A 23,858-nucleotide genomic window follows, 5' to 3' on the forward strand; every position below is an offset into this window, starting at 1 on the left:
TATAACAATAATAACCCTTGGTTGTGGAATTTCCAAACTCGTAAACTGTATACTGAATGTAAACAAAGCCACCTTGGAAAGTAAAGATGTTCAGACTGTGTGTGTTGCATCAGTGCCTGATGAAATCTGGCCCTGGTCTTGCTTGCTAAACCTTTTAAAGATGCAAGATTGCATTTTTGTACAATGCAATCTTGATTTGGAGAATTATATGTTTACAAGGAGCCAATTTGCTGCAACTGAAGATGCCTTTAACACTGTAGCACTCTTCGAATGTGACTTGCGTTAAATTTTTTAATCTCGAGTCCGAGCATCGAACAGGTCTTGCATCCAATAATATAAATATTTGTATAAAATTCATTTAATATCCGATCGACTTCGGGATAGATTCAAAATAAGTGCCTTTAGAGTGCGCACAATTTGATAACAAAATGAAAGATGCAACACGAAACTTGATGTCAGAACACTCGAAATATTATAAATTCGTTTTTGGTCAAAATTTTAAAATATTTAAAATTCTATTTATTGTGCTATTATGGGACTAGTTTCTAAATATGCACCTTTAGATTGTGGACAATTTGATACCAAAATGAAAGATATAACACGAAAATTTGTCTTTTTTTTTTTTTTTTTTTAATTTTTTTATAAAAAAATGTCAATTTGTTCTGACATGTTAGAACACTAGAAAAATATAAATAATTGTGATGATGAGCATCCAAAATTAAAATATTTGTTAAAATTCCAGTTATTGGTCTATTATCATGGGAATAATTTTAAAATACGCGCCTTTATATTGGGAACAATTTGATACCAAAAAGAAAGATGTAACACGAAAATTGATGTTATCAAACTGAACAAGTATACACATAAGGCTGAGGTGTACAAATTGGTGCGTGTTCACGGGTAATTTTAGGCTTTGCTGCGCGGAGTGGCGCCGTGCTTTTGGACATTATATGCATATACACCTGCAGGGAATTAAATTTTAAACACAATGATACCAAAACGAATGACGAAGCACAAGAATTAAGGTGAGAAAACTGAAAAGAGTATACACATTTTACGGATTTTGTACATTCATGGGTAACTATTGCCGACTTTAGGCTTTGCTGCGGGGAGTCACTCCGGGCTTTTGTACATTATATGCATATACACCTGTAGGGAATTCTATTACTATGAAAGTTGCCAAAAGTGTTGTCAGGCTATGTTAAAGATTACCATTTATACCCTAATATTTCCCCCCACATAATAGGCTAATTGTGCTGAGCATATTATTAATTTTAACTTGTCATGTGCAAGACAAATACCACAAGAACGTGTGTGTCAAGACATTTAACCACATCTTGCTAATTTCCAAGGCTCCAGCCTGGGAAACTCATTATCAAAGATAGTCTGGCCCATACTAGAATCTTTCGATGTAGCAACCCCCCCCCCCCCCCCTTCCCCCTTTTTTTTAAATAATAATCACAATATAAATTGTTGCAATATGTGTTTGATGGGTTCAGAGATACCTCCCAGAGTTGGCCATAATAAAAAATAATAATAATAATAATAATTTTAATTATTTTATTATGTATTATTATTGCTGCAGTTGTTTCAGTATTGCAGTATTTATTTTTTATTTTCTCTTCCAACATTTATTAAATATAAAAGTTTGAACATATTTTATTATAATCATTTTTCTGCCACTCTTTTAATTTGGTTATTTATTTCTTGCAGGTGGGAGCAATGCCATTCCCACTCACCCATTATTCCAGAACCCCCGTGAGGTTCCTGCTTCGGCCAGCGCTCGCCTCAACAGCAGGCCCAGTCGCCAACGCGGGGTGCTCAGGTACCATACTGTCACCCCACGCACCCACACCACCACCACCACCATACTCCAGAGGTGACCCGCACTCCCCATAACCACAGCTTTGCTCATCTCCTTGTAGTTCACCGACACCTGTATTTTTCTGTTTAGTTCAGACACCCTTCGCTCTCCTCATCTCACTGCACCTTAGCCAACTGTACTCATTTTGATCAGTACTAACTAATTTCTTGGTTAGATATTTGCAGAGAACTTAGAGGTGAAAAATATTGAGTCGGTACAATGGGATCAAACTTTTTTTCCTGGATTCGACAGTAACATGCACTAGAGACTGAACCATAATCGTCAGTAGTACATGTTCTGTGGAATTCAGGGATGCAGGTTAGATCCCATCTTATGACCTCAATATTTTCTCGTACATCATGCTTTTATTTCATTGTGCCAAACTTGTAAGTATTTTCATCACTTGTTCTTACTCTCCTTGCGCTGCAGCTGCCAAAGTTCATTATCATTCCCTCCAGTTGTTGTCTTTAGTCAAATGTCATCACCATACATGCATCCCTACACTACTTTTCATCATGGTTTATGTAAATTGAAACCTTGTAAAACTTATTTTATTAATATTGGTAACCAGCCCCAACCCCTCCACTCACACACACACACACACGCACGCACGCACGCACGCGCGCGAACGAGAGAGAGAGAAACGGGAAAGTGATGACGTTTTCATTGGTCCTAGACTCCTCATTACTTCATAAGGGTCCAGGACATATTGAAACATCATTGCTCTTCATGCATGTGTGTGGGTTAGGTTACAAATTTTCAGCCACATTATTGTAACTTATAATGTGAAACATTATTCTGTTGTAGACCTTAGCATGGAAATTGATAGTACTTGCCCAGGAAGGATGGAAAAGTATTGTAGGAGATGTCTCGAAAATGTTAATATTTATATACAGTATTGTATTATTTGAAGTGCCCTTCTCCAAGAATACTTTTAACATATCTAGTTGTATAAATACATACAACGGCTGAACAACGATACTCCAGCTTGGCTCCGGAAATGTAACTGTGACAAGCAGCTGGGTTAGGACCTGATACGCACACTGAACGAAGTTTTCCAGTTTATTCTCCTGTCCCCCAGTTAATATTTTCATCAGGTATAAAAGGCTAGGAGGCAGGACATAAACAACTACATCTTATTCCTACATGATAGTGGGGAGTGGTATTCCTGCCACCACCAACTCCACACTGGACTCATTACAGTTCACTAAATTCACTACCTCCCAGTTCTCTCTCTGCCATTGTCTAGTTCCCGAAGCACTGTGGCCTGGAGATTTGTATTGTACTTTTCATGATCAGTTAACATTTTTTATTTATTTTTTTTTTTGTTTCTCTGTAAGTGATATTTTTGTAATCTTACCTGGGTGTGCAGTACTCTGGGGTGTGGTGAGTTTCGCCATCATCTTGCCTGTGCGTACGGTACTTTAGGGGGTGGTGACGGGGAGCAGGTCTCGCCATTATTTCCTAGGAATCGATGCAGACTTGAAAGTATTTATCAGCACATTTTCTAAGTATCTTTTTCTGAAACACTTTGACCAATGGATATATTTATAAAATTTAAAGGGAATTGATTCATATTTTACAAAACCCATTAGGTCATGTTAATAATTTACATTAATACAGTACAACCTCGATTCAACGAACTATGTGGGGAGGAGAGGGAGGGAACTATCGGGAGAAAGTGCCAAGCCATTACAACTTTATAGCACTTGGAAAGGGTTGGGATAAGGATTGGGATGGGACAGGGGGAATGAATGGTACCCAACCACTTGGATGGTCAGGGATTGAATGCTGACCTGCATGGAGAGAGAGCGTTGCTCTACCATTCAGCCCAAGTGGTCGAGCTAACTATGTGGGACGACCCCAAATTTGCTGCAGTAAGGGATTCCTTGCTACCAGAGATGCCTCCAGGATGCATTCCCCATTCTCTGTGGGCTAATTTCACTTAGCAGAATTTTCATTTCAACCTATAATATATATAACTACCAAATGAACATGTTTGCAAAACAAATTAACCACATTTAGCTTATTTCTTACATCCCCAGTCTTAACTCATTTTCAAAAGGTAGCAGGGCCATACCCCAGTGAACCCTTGCCAGTTCAACATGAAAACAAACTATAGAATTTGTTTAAAAACATTCTCAATAGCTTTTCTAAGGCTCAAAGTACATTCTTGTAATGTTGAATCCATCTATAGAAATCATAAAAAATGTGATTGGAGCCATATTAAGAGAGTTACATTTAGACACTAATATTTCTCATGCTCTATTGGCTGATTTCACTGAGCAAAATGTTAATTTCAATGTGTCACATGAAGGACAACTACCAAGAAAACCTGTCTACAAAGAGATTTAACTACATATATAGCATATTTCCCTTGCCCTAGTCTTGAAATTTTATTTTAAAGGAAAAGTGACCCAAATTAGTGAATGAAAACCAGGGAATCTCAAAATTAAATGAACAATAGAATTGAGTTTTAAATATGCTCAATTGATTTTCCAAGGCACCTTACCTTGTAATGTTGGGCCCATCTATAAAAATCGTTAAAAATGTGATTGGAGGCATATTAAAGAGTTATCATTCACCCAACAAAAAATTCCTAAAAGGCAACAAACCAATTCCAAAATGCCCAACCGAAAATTTGCCGAATCGAGGTTTCACTGTAATATGAACTAATGTTTGTATCATCTTTGTGTTTTTAGTACCATAACTTACTTTGTTTTATACCTAAAACATTGTGACTTGTACAATACTACTACGTTTTGTATATCCAATTTTACGTGTCATTTTCAGTACCTTTTTATCGGTACGCTATCTTGCCTCTTCCCGGGCTTCCTCTCCAGTAATGACATTTTTTCTTTAGCAATTAAGCTTTTTATTATTGCATGTAACCACGAAACTCATTTACTTTAACGAGGGAATGTTTATCCTAGTCATCCTTGGCCTTAACGTGTTGGCCATCCTCACTTCACTGCTGGAGTAGTGCAACTAACCCCGTCTCACTCATTACATCATCTCTTATGTTGCTCTGAAAGAGTTTTCAATGTTTAATTATATTAATTTTGGTAGTTAAGTACTGTAATTCAAAAGATCATGTTGGTACTAGCATTCTTGTTTTATATAATATTTTGATTTTTGCTTTATTTTCCAGGTTTTTATATGTACTATACAATAAAATTCTTATGATAATATGCAGTAATTGATAGCATGTATTAATTTGTATATTGATGGGGGACTACTTCATCCAAAAAAAAAAATTGTGGATTTTTTCTGTATTTTCCCTTGCTATTCAGAGGGTATATGTCCTTAAGGTGCCTGAGAGTGGTAAAAATGTGTGTATACACATCAAGGTGTGCAGGACTGAAAATAGTTAACAAATCAAATGAGAAAGTTGCATATGGCAATTAGAGTACTACAGTATAAGGGTTAAAGGGTTATTGAAGAGCAGGAGGTTGGAATGCAGATACAAAAATTCCCTGTTATTGTATTATGAAACATGCACAAATGGAAAAATGAACATGGGGAATGTGTGACTGATTTCTATAAGAATAAGCTCCATCTCTCTTAGAGCCTCGCCTTATAATTTTTCATGTTTTTATGTCCTTTTCACCGTTGTTTTATCGACGACGACAAAAATCGTTGGTGTTTCGCTATCTTCCGAGTCGTGGTTTGGTCATCGTGCCTTTCTTACCTTTATGGTGGGTCATGTCTTAAATTTTGTAAAGCCCCAACCTGTAAAGGTAAGGCTTGTACTTCCCCACTATCCCCAAAAGGGTTTTTTCCTTTGAATATTTTCAATGCCACCGACCTGTTATTTTTCTTGGTAATACCTTTTTGCTGCATTTCTCTGAAGGTGAATATTTCACCTAGGAGATATAAAAGTGTATGATTTTATATGCTCTGAAACAACTTTAAGAAACTTTAAGACCTTCCATGTATCAGTGGTTTGTGTATTGTAGTTACCGGTAACTCTCAGTGCTCGTTAGGCTCTGCTTTTAGTTTCTTTCATCTTTATGATATGGAATTCATCACACTGTACTTTGTCCATTATAGTTCCCATTGTCAAGGACAGGAAGGCTGGACTTTAGGCTTATCAAAGTCCCTCTAGGTAAAGTACTAACCTTAACCAAGATGCAACCCATAATATTTGTCAAACACCTGGGTGCCTGTTTTACTGTTAGAGACGGTTAGGCACATTTGCTTTCATCTGTTCACCTGTCTATTTCCTGGGGATTGAACCCAAGTCATCGTTATTTTATTGCTTTTCCATTGTCATGGGCCAGGGAAGCACAAGTCCGAAGAAAAGAAAATTGGAAGGAATGTAGTACCATATAAGAATAGCAGGCTGAAGATGTATAAATATAACAGGCACCTATTACCCATATCACACGCTACATAATTATCACGGAGAATCTCTAGAACCAGATTTCCTCAAGTGGTTCCCGAAGCACACTGCTTAGCTATTAGTGACTACAGGGAGGTGCGATCTAGCTCTTTATGCTTGCCTCCTAGCCGTTTGTAACTGGTGAGTCAGATACCTCTCACCATTTAGGCTTTCATATTTTTTTTTTTTCTTAAAGTTGTAAATGGAATTGGCTTCAACGACCACTTCCTTGATTGCATTCCTTTTCCAGACCACTTGTACAGGGAAAGAGAATGTACTTTCATCTCTGACTTGGTTCCGTGTTCAACTACCACTGGTGTTCTCTTGTCCTACCTCTTAATTTGAATTATCATCCTTTGTCCACTTTGTTATTTCTCCCCCCTCAAGACCTTATATGTAGTGATCATATTCCCCTCTATTTCTTCTCTCTTCTAAAGTTGAGTGTAAGTTTCCACAATCTATCCCTATAACCGAGTCCTCTCAATTTGGGTACTGATCTAGTGGCAAAACTTAAATTTCTCAGGCTTCTTTTTGTGCTTCTCACATAGTATTGGTCTCACATAGGCAGTGTGTATGAACTTTAAAGCCTCTTTAGATTCTTAAACGAGTTTGTTTGCTAACTTCTCATATGCTGCTGATTTTTATCCTGTTCACATGAGCTTCTGATATTAGTGTTGAGATCATGTCTACTTCCATCTCTTCTCTGTTTTTTCTCTCTAATTGTTTCTAGGAATTCCCTTCCCTTTATGGTTTACTGTGGTTAATGACAGGTCTTCTGTCCCACATAACTCACTTTCAATACTCTACACTTGGATGGGATTCCAGCAGCCATTTATCTGCACATTCCTGGGGTATGAGATGGGGAATTCCTAGGGTCAGGAAGCTGAGGGGATTCCTGTGGTATGAAGCCTGAATGGAATTCTCAAGTTTCTACACTGCAGTCGGTTCAATATCTTGTATTAAATATATAAGCTTTTGGTGCCCTTATCTCCACTATCTATTCTAGTCACACGCCCAAAATAATACATTTTTTTAAGGTTTTTCTCCATGGATAAAGGGAGTGGTGCATGCAGTAGATGCACATGAGTTATGTGTATGGGTATAGCATGCATATTATTTGTCAGCTGTGAAGTAAATATTTTAAAGCATTTCTAGACAACAGCAGCACCTGAGCCCTTTACACACTCTTCCCACTGAAACTATAAATATTTTGCTAAACTATACAATTTATAAAAATATTATCAAATACGAAACTAGACATGATGCAAATTTATAAACCTGAGGCTCTTTAGTCTATTGCCTTTTTTTATTAGTATTATTATTTTAGCTAGACTTATACTGTTGCTTGGAACATGTCCTCCCTACAAAGGTGTTCAAGGCTTGTGATATTACCCAGAAGGATGGTGGCTTTAGTGATGGAATGACTTTATCAGCCACTCAAATGTTATTTTAACCCTGATATCACCACCACCATTTATTATTATTATTATTATTATTATTACATCTAGAGACTCTTAAAGGTAGTTCCTGGTGTTACCTTTGTAATTTTCAAAGTGATAATTGCATTTTCTTGTGAATCCAAGGACTCTAAGGGTCAGTGAGATTAGTTGCTTGTGCTGTGTATCATAGTGAGCTGCCTCTTGGTGATAGTGACCTCCTACTCCTCCCCCCCCCCCCTCCCCCCCTCCACATTGTGTTGGAACAATTAGCAAAGATATCCATGAGTGACACAGCAGGTCGTGAGTGTTTGGCATGTCTTATGGTCTGGATAGGCTGTATATAGTTAAGGTGTACTGCTCCAGACAGTAACCATGAGGGTACACAGCTCGAGGGATCTACAGTGAGGGTGCATGACTTGGGGGAACTACCGTGAGGGTGCATGACTTGGGGGAACTACCGTGAGGGTGCATGGCTTGGGAGAATTACCATGAGGGTGCATGGCTTGGGAGAATTACCATGAGGGTGCATGGCTTGGGAGAATTACCATGAGGGTGCATGGCTTGGGGAAACTACCATGAGGGTGCATGGCTTGGGGAAACTACCGTGAGGGTGCATGGCTTGGGGAATCTACCATGAGGGTGCATGGCTTGGGGAAACTACCATGTTGTTGTATGGCTTGGGAAAACTACCATGAGAGTACATGGCATGGGGGAACTACCATGTGGGTGCATTGCTTGGTGGAACTACCTTGAAGTTACCTTGAAGTGTTTCCGGGGCTTAGCATCCCCGCCGCCCAGTCTTCGACAAGTCCTCCTCTGGTGGGTGTGGGTGTCTTGTGTGGTAGTTGTGGCACCCACAACTATCATGTGGATGCTGTAGAAAACTGTAAGGGTGCACATCTTAGGAGAGAAAACTATAAGGGTGCACATCTTGAGGGGGAGCCACTTTAGAGGTGCATGTCTTAGGGGGTGCCACATCCTCTCAGTACAGTATTACTCTTGTGTACTGAAGTTTCCTCCTACTTTTATGCTTTAGCTGCTTCATCATAATTTATATTGCTTCATCATAATTTATATTTTACATTCTTATGAAGGTTTATAAATTTTATATATGCAGGGTGCTATAGTTTTTTGTAATCTAATTTATAACATAATAATTCATATTACAATTTAGACTTAAAAGACGAGTTGAAAAAAGTGGTATTCAAACAAGTGCCGGTTCTTTCACACTATATAAATCATAAGAGTTTAGACTTCCAGGAAGTTGGTTACAGGATTCTGGTTTTGTATCTTTGGAAATATAATGTTGGTCTAATATGAGCTTATGTGAGATTTGTGTTGATATACTTAAAAAATTGCAATAAATTGAAGAGTTAACAACATTATTGAAACTATGATTTAAGATTGTTTTTATGGATGGTAAATAGAGCATTTAAAACTGTACAGTCTCGGTATTAGCATAATTTAACAACTGACTCGTAACTACCGTACAGTTTATGAAATAGTTACACTAATTTTTTATTCATTTTTGAAGAGTTAATAAGGTTAAGATAAAATTTTGCATTAAATATGAATAAATATTGTAAGTGGTAGGGTAGACCTTAGTGTTAATACAAGAAATTAATAAATATAATTCTGTAGTGTGTGCCAAAGATGTGTCTCGTGAAAATTCAAGAACAAGTCTGTTCTGAAATGGTAACAGGACTTTCAGGACATTAATACTCCTCCTGTACAGTAATATTAAAAATTGTGAGAAAATATAGCACAATATGTAAATTGCATTATTTATATAGCTGATGTCTTCAGAATTTTGCAAGGTAGCTTACCTAGGTATACTTAGAACTCAAGTGTTATGCTGTAATAGAATAGTAGTGAGTTAATTTCTTGTAAAATGATCCTACTGAGAATGTGTGTGTGTGGAGTTTTGATGATAATAAGACAGAAGTTTTGTTGCACAGACTACTGGGACCCAGTCACCGGGATGTTCTCCAGCTGTCATCCAACCTGCGGGAAGCCTCTCAGGTACTCTTCACCAATCCTGATGTGCGATTGATGCCCCCTGACCCAGACGAATTTATTGAAATGCAGGTGGGTGTTATTATTAGGAATCTATTGATAGGAAATTAATGCTTTTGACTGGAATAGATAGAAAAAGAGCAGAGAGACCAATATCTCGTCATGCGTCTAGGATTATCTCGCATCTCTATTGGAAACTGATCAGAATCCTGCCTCCCTTAAGAGGTGGGGGAGCTGAGGTACAACATGAAAATTCTCCCACAGATATATATGGTATGAAAGATGAGCAAACAAAATGTAAAAGTAACCCAGATAACCAAAACACCCCCTCTGCTCTTCCCTGCCCTCACACACAGCTGGGTATCTATTGATCTTGGATCAATCTGTGCCCACCATCATGGAGGAAGGGAGTTTGCTAAGGTTCAACTTGCTAGTGGGTAAATTCTTAGGTGCCTGCCATGACTTAATTTGTCAAATAAGTCAATGCCTAAGGTAAGGAGAGCTACCAAGGCATCTGTTAAAAAGTGATGTTCAATTATACTTGACATTATTTCAAGTTAAACTTACCCATGTTTCAGTGAAGTTTTATTCTGTAATTGATTTAAAACTCAGAGTAAATTTCATTACATAACTTAAATTGTAGCTTTCCATGATCCTCTTCTTCAGTGTTGAGTGGCAACATTTATCTTTTGGCAAAGTACACCTCATTTGTCACCCTGAACATAATTGGGAAAGGGCAGAGCCCTCCATATTCTGGGTAGGAAACGATATGGAGCTGCCGGAATAATATTGAATGGTTCACCTCCGGAATAGAGGGATACAGTCAATTATTCACCAAAGTGGTTTTATCTAACCAGAAGCATACAAACCTTATCAACCCACATAACCTGTTGATGCTCGGTAGTCCGAGAAAGTGTCAATATTGGCTCCTGAAACTAGATTTGGAGCTGGGACCATAATCTGGCTCATAATGCGAGGCTAGAGGAGTAGCCTTCTTTGAGAAGTAAACAGAATTTGATGGTATAGCTACCTGGCAGTTTAAAAAATTCCTCTCCCTTTACTTTAACAACTAAACCCTGAGGTGCAAAACTAAATTTTTGTATTAGTCTTTAGTGAAAATTATCGTGGCTTGTCCATCTTTGTCACAACTTGCATCATCCTTAAAAAGAAAATTTAAATTTGACTCTACAGTATTGCCTTTCCCAAATTTTGTTGTTTAACCAATTTGCATCCTTCATTTTCCTAATGATATCACCCAGTGTAAATTAAATTCCAGTACTCGTGAACATGGCAGTTTGTGAAGTATGAGGGTCATTTGATATGTTTTATTGTGTCAAGGTGTGACTGGAGTAAGATTGTTAATTAAGATGCAAGACAGTGGGTGATAGCATGATACATTGCAGGATCATGGTGGGACAGTGATGAACAACACTGGTTCATCTGCATCCCTTTCCAACGTTCCTAATGCACTCTCGCGGTGGACGGAGGAGACTAGAGTTCTTGAGGCAGACTCTATGCATGATGCTGTCACAGGTAATGCTGCTTACAGTTATTAATATAATACTATTGTAATTATAATGCGTTGTAATGCCCCATTTAGTAATAGGGATGCTAAATGAAATATATATATATATATATATATATATATATATATATATATATATATATATATATATATATATATATATATATATATATATATATATATATATATATATATATATATATATATATATTCAAATATGTTGATACTGTATACATGTTGATATATTAAAATAAATTGGTTACAGGAAATAGTGTTAACCCATTATTCATGTTGGGAATGGTGTATTCTTTTATACTGCCTCTTTTTCTCTCCACTTTTTCCCCCCTCATTCCCCTCCTCTTGCATCCCCCTGTCCCCCTTCCCCTTTCCCAGATCCTGTTTCCTGTTTTAGACCCTCTCCCACAATGTACATCTATCCACAGTATAGATGAATAAATGTTTATTCACTGCCTTTGACCTAATTATTTTGCTTCCATGGAATTATCATGTATATATCCTCACTACTGCATTTCTACTTTTCCCACCATTAGCTAGTGTTTCCTCCCCGCTCCCCCCACGGACCCAGAGCCTCCCTTCTTTGCCACAATCCCAGTGCCTCCCCCCTTTCCTATGGTCCCAGTTCCTTCCCCCAATTCCCATGGTTCCAGTGCCTCCCTGCTTTTCCAACGTGCCTGGTGCATCCCCTTACCCATGGGCCTGGTGTCTGCTGCCTCTTTCCATGGGCCCGGTTACTCCCCCTTTCCCATGGGCCCAGTGCCTCTCCCCATCTTTTCTCATGGGCCTGGTGCTTCCACCTCCCACCTCCACCTAACGTTTTCCATGGGCCCAGTGCCTCCTCCATTTCCCACAGGCCTGGTAACCACCTTTCCCTCCGGAGTTGAAAATGGTTGAAATGGCATTATTCGTGACTGTGTACTTGTGTAGCATTAAATTCAGGGAATTTGCCAGTGGGTATGTGAAGGCTATAAAGGGCTTCAGTCAGCAATATCATAGATGATCAGGGGAAAATCACCAAGGAAACCTGGCCAAATTGCACAAGTAGATAAAATTTGAGGAATGTGCCATAAGTAATCATTTGATAAGGTTTATAAAGTGATATATTCCACATTATATACCATATTCTGTTAAGTAGATTTTTCCTAGGCAGTGCTTAATATTTTTGTTTTTCTCTTCAAAGTTGTCAAGCCGGCATTAATGGCAGTTCTAGAAAAATATAGAGATGCAGAGCAGTCAGAACGAGACAAAAAGAAAAAAGAGCAGGAGTCAAATAAGCCTCCGCCGGCCTCGACTGAAAGCGCTCGTGGTCCTCTTCTTCTTCAGAGTGGTGAGTGGTGACATTTATCTCGTAGTAATGATATTATTTGTACTGCTGGTATTTTGTTTGAATTATATTTTTTGCACTAACCATGTTATGTAGGCAGTATTGTTTCTTGTAAAGTACAGTATCTGTACTCAAAGAATAAGAGAATTGGTCTGATTTGATTGAGACCTCTGAACGTAGATTCTTAATTAAAGTTATAGTTAACCCTACCTATGCAAATGGAAAAACTTGATAAAGGTCCAGAACTGTCTGAAATATCATCACATTCCATTAATTTCATGTGTTGAAAATCATGTGCTTCCTTTATATTCTCAGGTGATGCCGAAATGGGTGAAGCACCTGACAGTAATCGTGCATCTGGGGTTCAAGAAACTCCAAATCCAGAAGCTTCTGGTCAAGATGCTGCTATTTTGAGCACAGCATCCATAGCAGAGTCCATTGTGGAATCTGTTTTGGCCTCTTCATCAAGACCTCAAACGACGACAACACCCAGCTTTTCCGGACTCTTGACCCTATTATCTCCAGTATCATCTGGTGCTTCCACATTACCACTGCAAGAACCTCCTGTTTCCTCAATCCCAGCTCTTGGTGGGGCCTTGGGAGGTGTACCATCTGCTCCAACCACCCCTCAAACCACATGTGTGAGCAGTTTGCCTCCATTCCCTTCCCCAACAACGTCTACCCCAACTCCAACCTCACTCTTAGCACCAACCAGTAACATGACGACCTCCGCTCTGTCCGTCACAGATGCAGAAATGGTGGCAGCTTCTCCCCTGCCCACAGTGGGGCCTCAAACTATATCTAATGACAATGTTGAAAGTTTGGTTACTCAAGAAGAAACTCCTATGTCTGTTAGCCCTCCAGAGTACCCCAGTCAATCGCCGGAGTTGCTGGCATCGTCTGGCGACACCCTCGCAACCCCACCATTAGCAGGTATGCCTCCAAGAGAAGCATGGGAAGATCCAAGCATGCCTATGCAACAGGATTTGCAAGATCAAGTAGGGGATCAAACGATGACCTCGTCACTTCCTGTGTTAGTTATGCCATCAAGCTTGAGAAGAGAGAGCCAAGAGTGAGTTTTTCAATAATTTTAATAGCACTTGATTACAAATGTGAAACATCAATTTAACGTAGATAAGTGCATGTGGTACTGACAATTTGTCCTTAGTTATTTACTGTATCTAGAATTAGTTTCTCTTCTTCACTCTGCACCTATCTTTCCTTATCCTCTCTCACTCCCTCCAATTTCCCTGTCCCCATTCCCTTCCAAATATGCCCCACTCTCATTTCTTACCTATTTACCGTTTCCATATTTCCATACCACTTGTTTCCTCCAGACCACCATGAGGCAATGTTTCCTTTGTGTTATTTATGTATTGTGTTCTGTCTATAAAGTTCAAGAGCTGGAAGGGAGAATGAGGCTGGACCATCTGGGTCGTCCAGCACTCGCCCGGACTACTCAGCCATTCTTGGAGACATTGAGATCCCTGAGGGTGTTGACCCAAGTTTCCTTGCAGCTTTACCTGAAGATATGAGGCAAGAAGTAATAGCTGAACAACTTAGGTAAGTGGTTTTTTTCTTACTACTGAAAGCACTTGGTAATTTGAATTCCAGTAACCCAAATGAATTCTCATTAGAGTTCTTGGATTTTTTAACCCAAATAAGAATTTCAATTATAAGGTTATATTCATCATTTTTGGGTATGGCTTCTCCTGGTAGAAGATAAGAAAATTTAAATGATTAAACAAAGGAGCCAAATCACAAAACCACTTGCGATTAACAGATTACAATCCAACTTGTGCAGTTCAGATTTCATTGATAAAAGGTAAGTGTTGTCATTTTCAGAAGTAATACTGAACACATTTTAAACAGAAATCAGGTTAGTTATTAGGTGAAGAGAGGTAGTAAAAGTGAGGAGAATGAAGCTAAAAGAAGTACAAAAAGAGAGGTTAGTTTGTTTAGCTTCCATGTATAAATTTACATAGTTTTGTTTATGCAGAGATTCAATCAAGGTTTTATTTTCACTATTTTGTTGACCTGAGGGTTGGGTTGGGTTGCTATTATATTGACAGCATTCAAACATTGTAATAGTGTAATCTGCCATCTTTAGACTTCAAAGAGTAAGACAACGAGCAACCGAGAGTACAAGAGAGAGCAACAGTGCCAATGTTAGTGAAGTCAATCCAGAGTTCCTGGCTGCACTTCCTCCAAACATCCAGGAAGAAGTTCTTGCTCAACAGCGTCTTGAACAGCAGCGGCAACAAGCAGCACGTTCTAACCCTGATGACCCCATGGACCCAGTTTCCTTCTTGCAGACACTTCCACCATCTCTTAGACAAACTGTGAGTTGACTTTGATTTTTAAATCAAGCATTTTGGTATATAAACAAAAATCATAAATGGCAATATCCTATTGATGTATAGGCTATCCATTCTTTTCTGGTGATGTTGGAATGCTCAACCTTCTAGGAAGCTTTTAAGGTCAGGATTGACATTACAGTTCAGCATTTTATATATATAAAATACACATGAGAGGATGTGCAGGGACTAGGGTGCGCTCTCCCTTTGTCACCTTCCTTTGTCAGGTCAGCACTTCCTGACCTGATATTAAGTGAAACTTGGGTATTAAAATTGCGTGATTGATAAAAAAAAAAGCAGTGTAAATTTGTATTTTATTTTTTTTGCAAGGTTGCTTGCACAAGTACTTTAAATGGGTTCCATATACTGTAGTAATAAAATGTATACTGTACTAGAGATGCAAAAGGTTGAGAAGGGCCAGCCTTTGTGTTTGGGGGGGGGGGTTAAGGGAGAGGGTCATTTTAATTAGTTTACATTATTGCCTTATTGCCTTGGTAATTTGAATTCCAGTAACCCAAATGAATTCTCATTGCCTAACCTGTGAGTATTTTTCATAATATACTATGAATTACTTTTTCTGTATTTCAGATTTTGGCTGACTTGGAGGACTCTCAGTTCGCAGCATTACCCCCAGAATTAGCTCAAGAAGCTCAGACGCTTCGCCGACAGCGTGAGGAGCGCAACAGACATGTCCATGAACACATGTTCAATAGATCTGGCACATCGCTCTCTTCTATACTACGCAATACAGCACGTATTGGTTCACGTCTCATGCACTCGTCAAGTTGGTCTACCAGCTGGAATCTCCGAACCTCGTCTAGTGGCCAACAAGTGACAGCTACGTAAGTGCATGGCTTAGTTTGGTTGGAATAATTTGACTGTTTAATTATGCAGGGTTTTCATATTTCTCAGTGTACATTGTGCAAGTATTATAGAAACCCAACTCATTAGATAATGGTCTAGGACGGACAGAACTGTTGTCACTTTGTTTCGTTTCTTTTTAGATCTGGTGTCTTAATTTTCAGCCAAGTATTGCGAATTAGTGTTTGCAAGTACTGTACTATATTATTTCATAATCATGTTGGCTTTGTTTAAATATTTTTTTTAGATAAAATTGCATGCATGTATGGTGGGATTAGATAATTTATTAAATTCACATGATGCTTATAGTCTTGGGTGACTTCTGGCAATTTCAGCAGCTTACAGAGGCAGAGTTTACTGATTATGAGTGCAACCTATAAATTTGCTTCCTACTGTGTAATGGAGTTCCCAATAATAATGTTGATATAGGTTGACCAGTTGGCCTCTTCTGCAAAATCAGTCACTCGATGCTATTCAGTCTTCCTAATCAAACTGTACACACCTAGTGGTGCTTGCAGGGGTTGAGCTTTGGCTCTTTGGTCCTGCCTCTCAACTGGTGTACAGGTTCCCGAGCCTATTGGGCTCTTATCATATCTTCATTTGAAACTGTGTATGTAGTCTGCCTCCACCACATTACTTCCTAAAGAGTGTCAAGAATATTGCAGTGTTGCTTGCTGATGTGGGGTGAAAAGGCCGACTAGAGCGTTATGAGTGTGACGGATGTTACAAGAAATGACTGTAGGAGCAACGAAGGAACAGAATCGGAAAGGAGCATTTCATTCCAATCGATCTATTATTATTTTAATAAAATTTGTTTGTATTTGCATGGTTAACAAAGTTGATTGTTTCTGTACACAGCAGCAAACCACGAGGTCGTCAACTTCTTGACCACGAAGCCATGACTTGCCTTTTAGTTCTACTGTTTGTTGATGAACCGAAGCTCAACACTGGTCGTCTTCATCGTGTACTCCGTTACCTGTGTCACCATACTCCCACTAGGGATTGGGTCATTAAGGTACGGTGTTGCTATCTTGCAATAAACTCAAACCATTGCAAACATGCTTTACACATTTTTGTTATAAATTTAAGTTGTTGGTTACCATGGACTGTATTGATTAAATGTGTAATATATATAATCAGATAAAATTTAGAAGTTGATACATGTTTCTTTAGTGTTCAATATTCTTAAACTTGATCAGTTGTGAAATGTAATGTGTAGAATGGAACAGTGTGGTTATGCTATGTTAGGTATGCTAAAAGAAAAATATTAAAATGTTGAAAAAACATGATCGTGTGTTTTATAACTGACTCGACATCAGCTAGATCATTTTCCCTCGCACCCTCCCCATCATTATCTTTCTTAAATCTCTTCCAGATTTGCTTACTAATTTGTTCTTTTTAGCTCATTTCCTGTTGACCTCCATGCTTTCTTGGTTCTACTTACTATGGCCTACTTACGTTCTTAATTCTATCACACTTCCAGGCCTTATTATCAATTCTGGAGCGGTGTGGTGATCAAGGTCAGCTTGGTAGCAGTCGTCTGGGAAGTATAAGCAGTGAATTGTCCATATCATGCTTGCCTCCCGTCACACCGGACCAGGCGGGTAAAGGGGCAAGTAAAAAAATGAACGTTGGTGCAAGATCCGACTCGACACCCTTATCATCAACTCCTGTTTGGCGAAGTGAATCTCGTTCCCCTACTGCACCTTCATGGCTCAGCATGAGTATGGATGCTGCTCTTGGGTGTCGGGCAAGTATCTTCCAAATTCAGCGCACGCAGCAGACGGGTAAACGCACCTCAGCAGCAGCATTAACAACGGCTGTCAATATTCACCCACAAGCGGCTCCTTTAGTGTGCAGGTTCGTTTGGTACTCTTAAGTTAAAACATACATTAATGTTTATTTTTGTCCCCTCACATTTACAATTTCAATAGCAATCACCCTGCCTGCCTGTCTGTCCCATAATATATATAATTCTTATTTGTAATTACAGGTATATATATTTTCACAAAACATTGTTGCCTTGGTGTTGAGATGTGGTAGCCCACCACCCACAAGTGTGGGGTACTCACAACTTTGATAACGAGTTGGTATATTGAGCCTGAAATAGATCTTCCGAAAATCCTTTCCAAGAAAGGCAGAATAGGCCTTTATTTCAAATATTTCATTGTGATAAATGTGTGTTTTGTGCCATCTTCTATGCGAGTGTTACCGAGGCCAAGAAATTGTTCTGTAGTTTATCCCCAATGCCTTACTTCCTCCTGAAAGTTGTCCGTGACAGATGGTTTTCCTAGGAGGCTCTAATCTTGCACATTGCTCATTTTCATGGTCTCGAACTCTGCCCCTACATTCTTATTCATGTGTCATATTCTTCTCATCTAAGATACTTCTTTGCATCTTCCATGTTTCCTTATTTTACCCTTGTGTACCCCACCTTCTTAATAGATTTTGACATCCTACTTGCATGTCCATTCCACCTCAGTGCTTTACCCACCCTCCACTCGTTTCATTCACTTACCTCTTTCACTTGCATGACAACTTTTGTTATTGTTATACCCATACCACATACACCAGCTGCTTTTCTTGCCCATTTCCAATACTTTTTCTTATTTTAAAGTTCTTCTCCCATCCATAGACCCAAATTTTTCTAACATTCCTTCCTTTACTTATTTAACTCTCCCACCTTTTATTACTAATATTGCACCTTCCATACTATTGTCTTGTTGTAAATAATAATGATAAGCCAAGTCCCGCATTCATAAAGCATTTATGCAACCACATACAAAATCTGTACATCTTTCTTCGATCATAGCTGCTTTCTTTCCATTTATTAAACAGTTATTAGCTCTGAAGTACTATGGAGTAGTTTATAACAATAATAACCTTGGATTGTGACGTTTCAAAGCTTGTAAACAAAGCCACCGTGATTAAGGAAAGATTTGGAGGTTTCGTAAGTTGTTGTGTGAATGCCTGATGAGTTTTGTCCATAATTTGTACAACAATTGTTTCATCTGTATCCTTCATTGTTGTATATCTTACTCTCAATTTGTATGCTGGCATACACTTTTTCTTAGGGCATAAAGTACAATAATCCCGCTATAATTTCCACATTCTTCTGCTAGTCTTTCGCTCGCATGTGGAGACCTCGACTTCATCACTAAGGTCTATAATGGTAAACTCTGGGATTCCTGGTAGACTATAACATACTGCCTGTGTTTAAGAAATGAGACAGGTATGAGGCCTAGAACTACAAGCCTGGCTTATTGACTTATTGACATACCTTGCAAAATATTGGAGAAAATGTTTTGATAGTGGCACATCTAGGAAAGGAATAGGCATTCCTTGGACTCCAGTTCAAGTGGCTCGATAGTGGAATAGATTGACTAAAGAACATTGTCTGGCATGTTTTTCATCTCTCATTTTCATACACATACATACATGTATAATATAAGTTAATTATTTAGTATTAAACTTCAGTGTGTATCCTTCACGTAACAGAGAGATGAACTTTGTCAAAGGTTCATCCTGGGCTAATGGCTAATTCTTTGCTTCGCAGTTGCAGATTGAACTGAAAACCTATGAACATTATTAAAACAAATTCTTTGATTTTTAATTTTGTTTCAAAACGGTTTAATTTCTTAGTACCGATACCGATGACTGACTTGGAGTGTAAACTCTCCAAAATCTGAGGTTTTATTACATTAAACTTTGAAACAGTATATCTCTGTGGTCATTGTAAATTTGTATTGTACTAAATGTTTTGATTAGATTTATAACCATTGCTCCAGTTTAGTTTACAAGTAGGGAATAGTTGTTTATGGCAAAATAGTTTTATATAGTCCAGGCTAGCTAACCATTTGGTGGCAGTATATTGTGGTTGTTTTTGAGTTGTGCTACTCCCCCCAAGCTCTGCCTGGGGACTGGCATAATCAGCTAAGGTTTGCTTCCAGCAGCCTGCAGGAACTTCTCCAGTTGCCTCTTGACAACTTTCTCTTTTGTTCTGGCAATATTTCTTAGATCTGGTGGAAGTAGGTTAATATTTGGAATGTATAACTATGCTGTAATGTTCAACTTAATAACATGAGTGAGTTTAAGTTGCCAATTCTGTCAGCAAGTATGAATAAATATGTAAATTATGTGTTGAATTGCAGAGATTAGGTTATATTAGTGTGGCTGAACTAAATAACACAACTGCCATATAAGAAAGGAAAGTGATGATGGTTCAGCCCATCCTGAACCCACATCAGGCTCTCTGTATGTCTAGGTTGTTAAGTGATAAGGGTTTAGAATTGGCCAAAACATTGTGTTAGGGTGGGGCTGTGTGTTGAATGATGGTATAACCATGGAGTTCTGTTGATTGTCTTGTAAATCCTGTATTTGTATAATAATGTAAATACTTTCACTTTAGTGATATTAATAATTTTTGTGTTCCACAGACATGCTCTTGACACATTGATCTCATTGGCCAAGAGTTTTCCAAGCCATTTCTTACCACACCAAGGCAAGGAACTAGATGATAATAAAAGTGAAGTAAAAAAGTCAGGGAGTGGAACAACCACAGGTGCTATCAGTAAAAACTCTAAGGGATCATCAAGTCAAAGTAGTGAATCAACAGACTTTTGGGAATTGTTAGTAAAACTAGACTCCATAAGTGTTTCACGCAAAGGAAAAGGACTTCCCAGAACACATTCGGGTGCAGGTAGTGGCAGTGAAGAAGAACAGCGTGTCACTAGTCTTGAAGCTTCGGCTCTGGGGCAACTCATACAACAGTTGGCTCATCCTGTTGTGCGTAGATCTTCACTTCTCACCGACAGGCTGCTTCGTCTTCTGGCTCTGATTTCTTTGGGGCTCCCTGACACTGCTGATACAGCTACGTCACAGAATTCTAATACCTCGCAACACTCCACTGAAAATTCTCAAACCTTAGAACATCTTCTTAAATTAGCAATTCAAGTAAGTACAATTTTAAGAAATATTTAATTGTTTTCATTACTAGGTATCACGCACACTACAGAGTTGAGCCCAAATATACCCATCTGTATACAAAAAAAAATTAACAAGGAAGTGTTAGGTAGCGAGTCACAGTAACAAGGCATGGAAAACGTACAGGAGGAGAAGTACCAGGGGTAAACAAGGAGACACTAGTGAGAGGCGCTAGGAAATGTGTAAACATATCGGCAGGAACTAAACATTAGCCCAAGCTATTGTAGTCACTTAAGGAATATGATGGTAAAGGATAAAGTGATGAGGCTAAGGAAAGATGTTATCAGGTACCATAAGAATCAAGGAAACGGCACAAGTCCTATTGGCCCATACGAGGCAGTGCCTATTTATATCCAGCCAGACTCATTCATATATATATCTAACCTGTGCTTGAAACAATTGAGGGATCCTACATCTATTATATTATAGGGCAAGTGGTTCCACAGATCAACAACTGTTACCGAACCAGTATTTACCCAGGCCTTTCCTAAATCTATACTTATCCAATTTATTTCCATTGTTTTGTATTCTATTATGTGTTGATACTTTTAAAACCCTATTAATATCACTTTTGTTATGCCCAACCCCATAGGGTATGGGGTTGCTAGATTGTTTACTCATAGGTTAGACCTACAAATGAATGTTGAGGTGGGTATAAATTGTGTGGGCCAATAGGAGCTGCTTTGCATAAGCCAATAGAAGTTGCCCAGTGAGGCCCATTGAGCACTGCCTCACATGGGCCAATAGGCCTTCTGCATTTAATTATATTCTTTTGATAATAACATGGTTTGAGGAATGCAGCAGGAGGTTCCAGGGAGACGTTAATGATAGTGCCAGACTGAGTATAGCTGAGACAAATAAACAATAGAGAACAACCTGGTTACTGATAAACTGGTGATGAGGCACTCTGTAAGTATGTATCGGTGCAGTACAAGTTGTCCAGGGGGACGTCAATAAACTTAACAGGCTTCCTGTCCCTGACAACAGGAATTAATACTGGAGAAAGTAATAAGGAAAAGGATTGTGGAATACTGTATCTTATGACAAACTTTATGATCAGGAGGCTGTGTAGGTTTAGTTGGGTCTTGTGAAGCAATTAATGTAGAGTTCTACAAACAAATGTACAAGATAATATGAGGGAGCGAAAGAGGGGAGGCAGGTGAGGGGACTGAGTAGACGCCTTCATTTTAGACTGTTTTCGATACTGCACTTTGACAAGATTACTATTATGAAGATAAGGTCAAGGAAGTATACAACCACCTCCATATAATGGATTCCTCTAAATAATCGATCTAATCTACATGTTGGCTTTCTCTTCCAGAATTTAAATTTATAAAAAATCAATTACTTCAAGGGAGGAAGGGTGGGGGGGGGGGGGCAGAAAGCTGGATTCCTTTGGCAGGGGGACGAGAACACACTGAAACCTGGATTCCTTGTGTAAGCCAGGGAGACAGGCTGAAGCCTAGATTGCTGGGAAAAGGGGGTTTTTGGGCTGAAATTCAGGGGTGGAACAGGTAAGAGTAACTTCCTTACCATGAATAAGGGTCAATTATTAGGGAAACTAGATCATGGAGTGTTAGACCGGGGAATGGTAGAGTAGTATAGCATGTAGACTAGTACTGTTTTCAATATTTGAAACAAAACAAAATCATGTAGTTAGTGAGTGATGGTGGTGGAGAGTTGACAAAGAACAATGAAGCTGTCTAACTATGAGCAACTGCATGATGCCGTCATATTTGATTCATGCGGCATTGTGTTGGTGAGGTGCCTAATGGGCACCGATAAAATCGTTTTGTAGTGGAAACGTTCACATACACTGGCTTTGAAGCCAGTTAAGGGTGGCTGCAGAACTTTACCAGATGTTGCAGTATATTTAGGAGGAAGCTTGGGGGAAAAGGTAGAATTCTGATGTAGCAGCTGTGGAACCATTAGAGCTGCATTTTGTGATATCAAAGTAAAAGTTTAATTTTTTCAGATCTACAATGCAGATAAAAATAGCAATAGGTTTTGAGAAGTTTACCATTGAAAATTAAATGGATTAGAGGAAACTATCCAGATAACTACAGTACTGTACTTCAACAATGAGTAATACTTACTCATACAATGAATATCTACCTTGTTTTGGGCATAATTTTTTTTTTTTTCTCTCGGGGATATTCCTGCACGAGCCCTAAACTTCTGGCTGGCCCACTAAGTGTTGCTTGTTTCTGTTTTACTTGGGTGGAGTATGAGTATTTATGACTCGTATGGTCGTTTTTTCTCACTGATTGGCTTCACAGTTAATTTTGCAGCGGCGAGGATTTGCCAGAGGGAGAATAAACTGGCCTTATTGCTTGAGAGGATCTGGAACAGGGCAGTGAAATTAAACCAACAACCTAGTTCACCCCAATTACACACATTAAAGCTGTTGTAAGCAAATCATGGACCAATGGGTAATGTGTGTCTGGGGTGACCAGTTCCAATGGTCACCCCAGAATTGAACCCACATTGGAATTGAGCCAATGTGGGTTCAATTCCACCGCCTTGCTCTAAAGAACTTCTTTTAGATATATTGTATCGTGTCATGATATAGTGATTTATTTTAGACCCTCCTTGATATTCCCCTCTGCTCACCATAGACATAATCAATTGGTCATCACTTTATTGCAAAGTCAGTATTAGTTACTGCATAAATGTAATTTCTTTTGTCCACTCAGGTGTTAACAAGTAAATCATGCTCAGAGGAAGGTCTGGAAGACGCAACAGCCCTCCTCCTCCACCTTTCCCATGGGCCACCACCAGCTCGGGATCAGGTGCTGAGACTCCTCTTACAGGGTGCAGCGACGCTCGGCTCAACGGTAGCTACTCACATTGCTGCACTTTTAAGTGATTTACAAGCCTACAATGCTTCACATCCACCCATTTGTATAAATGATGAAGAACACCAGGTGCTTGTGACTGATAAGAGCAAGAAGGGATTGCTGCAAGACAGGTAAACGTTCACAAAAAATTATACTTGGAAGCATTACTGCACTGATAAAATACTTTTACTTGATGTTTACCTTTGTACATGATAGTCACTGATTTTGATCCATTACACATCTTCCA

General features: G+C 38.9%; 1 protein-coding gene across 6 annotated transcripts in view; it reads left to right on the forward strand.

The window, feature by feature from the left end:
* Nucleotides 1-23,858, forward strand: part of HUWE1 (HECT, UBA and WWE domain containing E3 ubiquitin protein ligase 1) — a 75,772-nt gene that overhangs the window by 42,162 nt on the left and 9,752 nt on the right. For 2 of the 6 annotated variants that reach the window (XM_045761127.2, XM_045761128.2), the window contains exons 38-49: nt 1,714-1,879; nt 9,646-9,775; nt 11,107-11,236; nt 12,427-12,573; nt 12,886-13,642; nt 13,966-14,133; nt 14,681-14,912; nt 15,516-15,769; nt 16,647-16,803; nt 17,272-17,648; nt 20,225-20,741; nt 23,468-23,742. In XM_045761127.2, coding sequence (XP_045617083.2) covers nt 1,714-1,879; nt 9,646-9,775; nt 11,107-11,236; nt 12,427-12,573; nt 12,886-13,642; nt 13,966-14,133; nt 14,681-14,912; nt 15,516-15,769; nt 16,647-16,803; nt 17,272-17,648; nt 20,225-20,741; nt 23,468-23,742 — 3,310 coding nt within the window. The remainder of the gene's footprint in view (nt 1-1,713; nt 1,880-9,645; nt 9,776-11,106; nt 11,237-12,426; nt 12,574-12,885; nt 13,643-13,965; nt 14,134-14,680; nt 14,913-15,515; nt 15,770-16,646; nt 16,804-17,271; nt 17,649-20,224; nt 20,742-23,467; nt 23,743-23,858) is intronic. The other 4 variants (XM_045761130.2, XM_045761131.2, XM_045761133.2 and 1 more) reach the window with 4 other exon arrangements.

This window comes from Procambarus clarkii, chromosome 45, assembly GCF_040958095.1.
Source record: "Procambarus clarkii isolate CNS0578487 chromosome 45, FALCON_Pclarkii_2.0, whole genome shotgun sequence".
In the NCBI taxonomy this organism is placed as follows: Eukaryota; Metazoa; Arthropoda; class Malacostraca; order Decapoda; family Cambaridae; genus Procambarus; species Procambarus clarkii.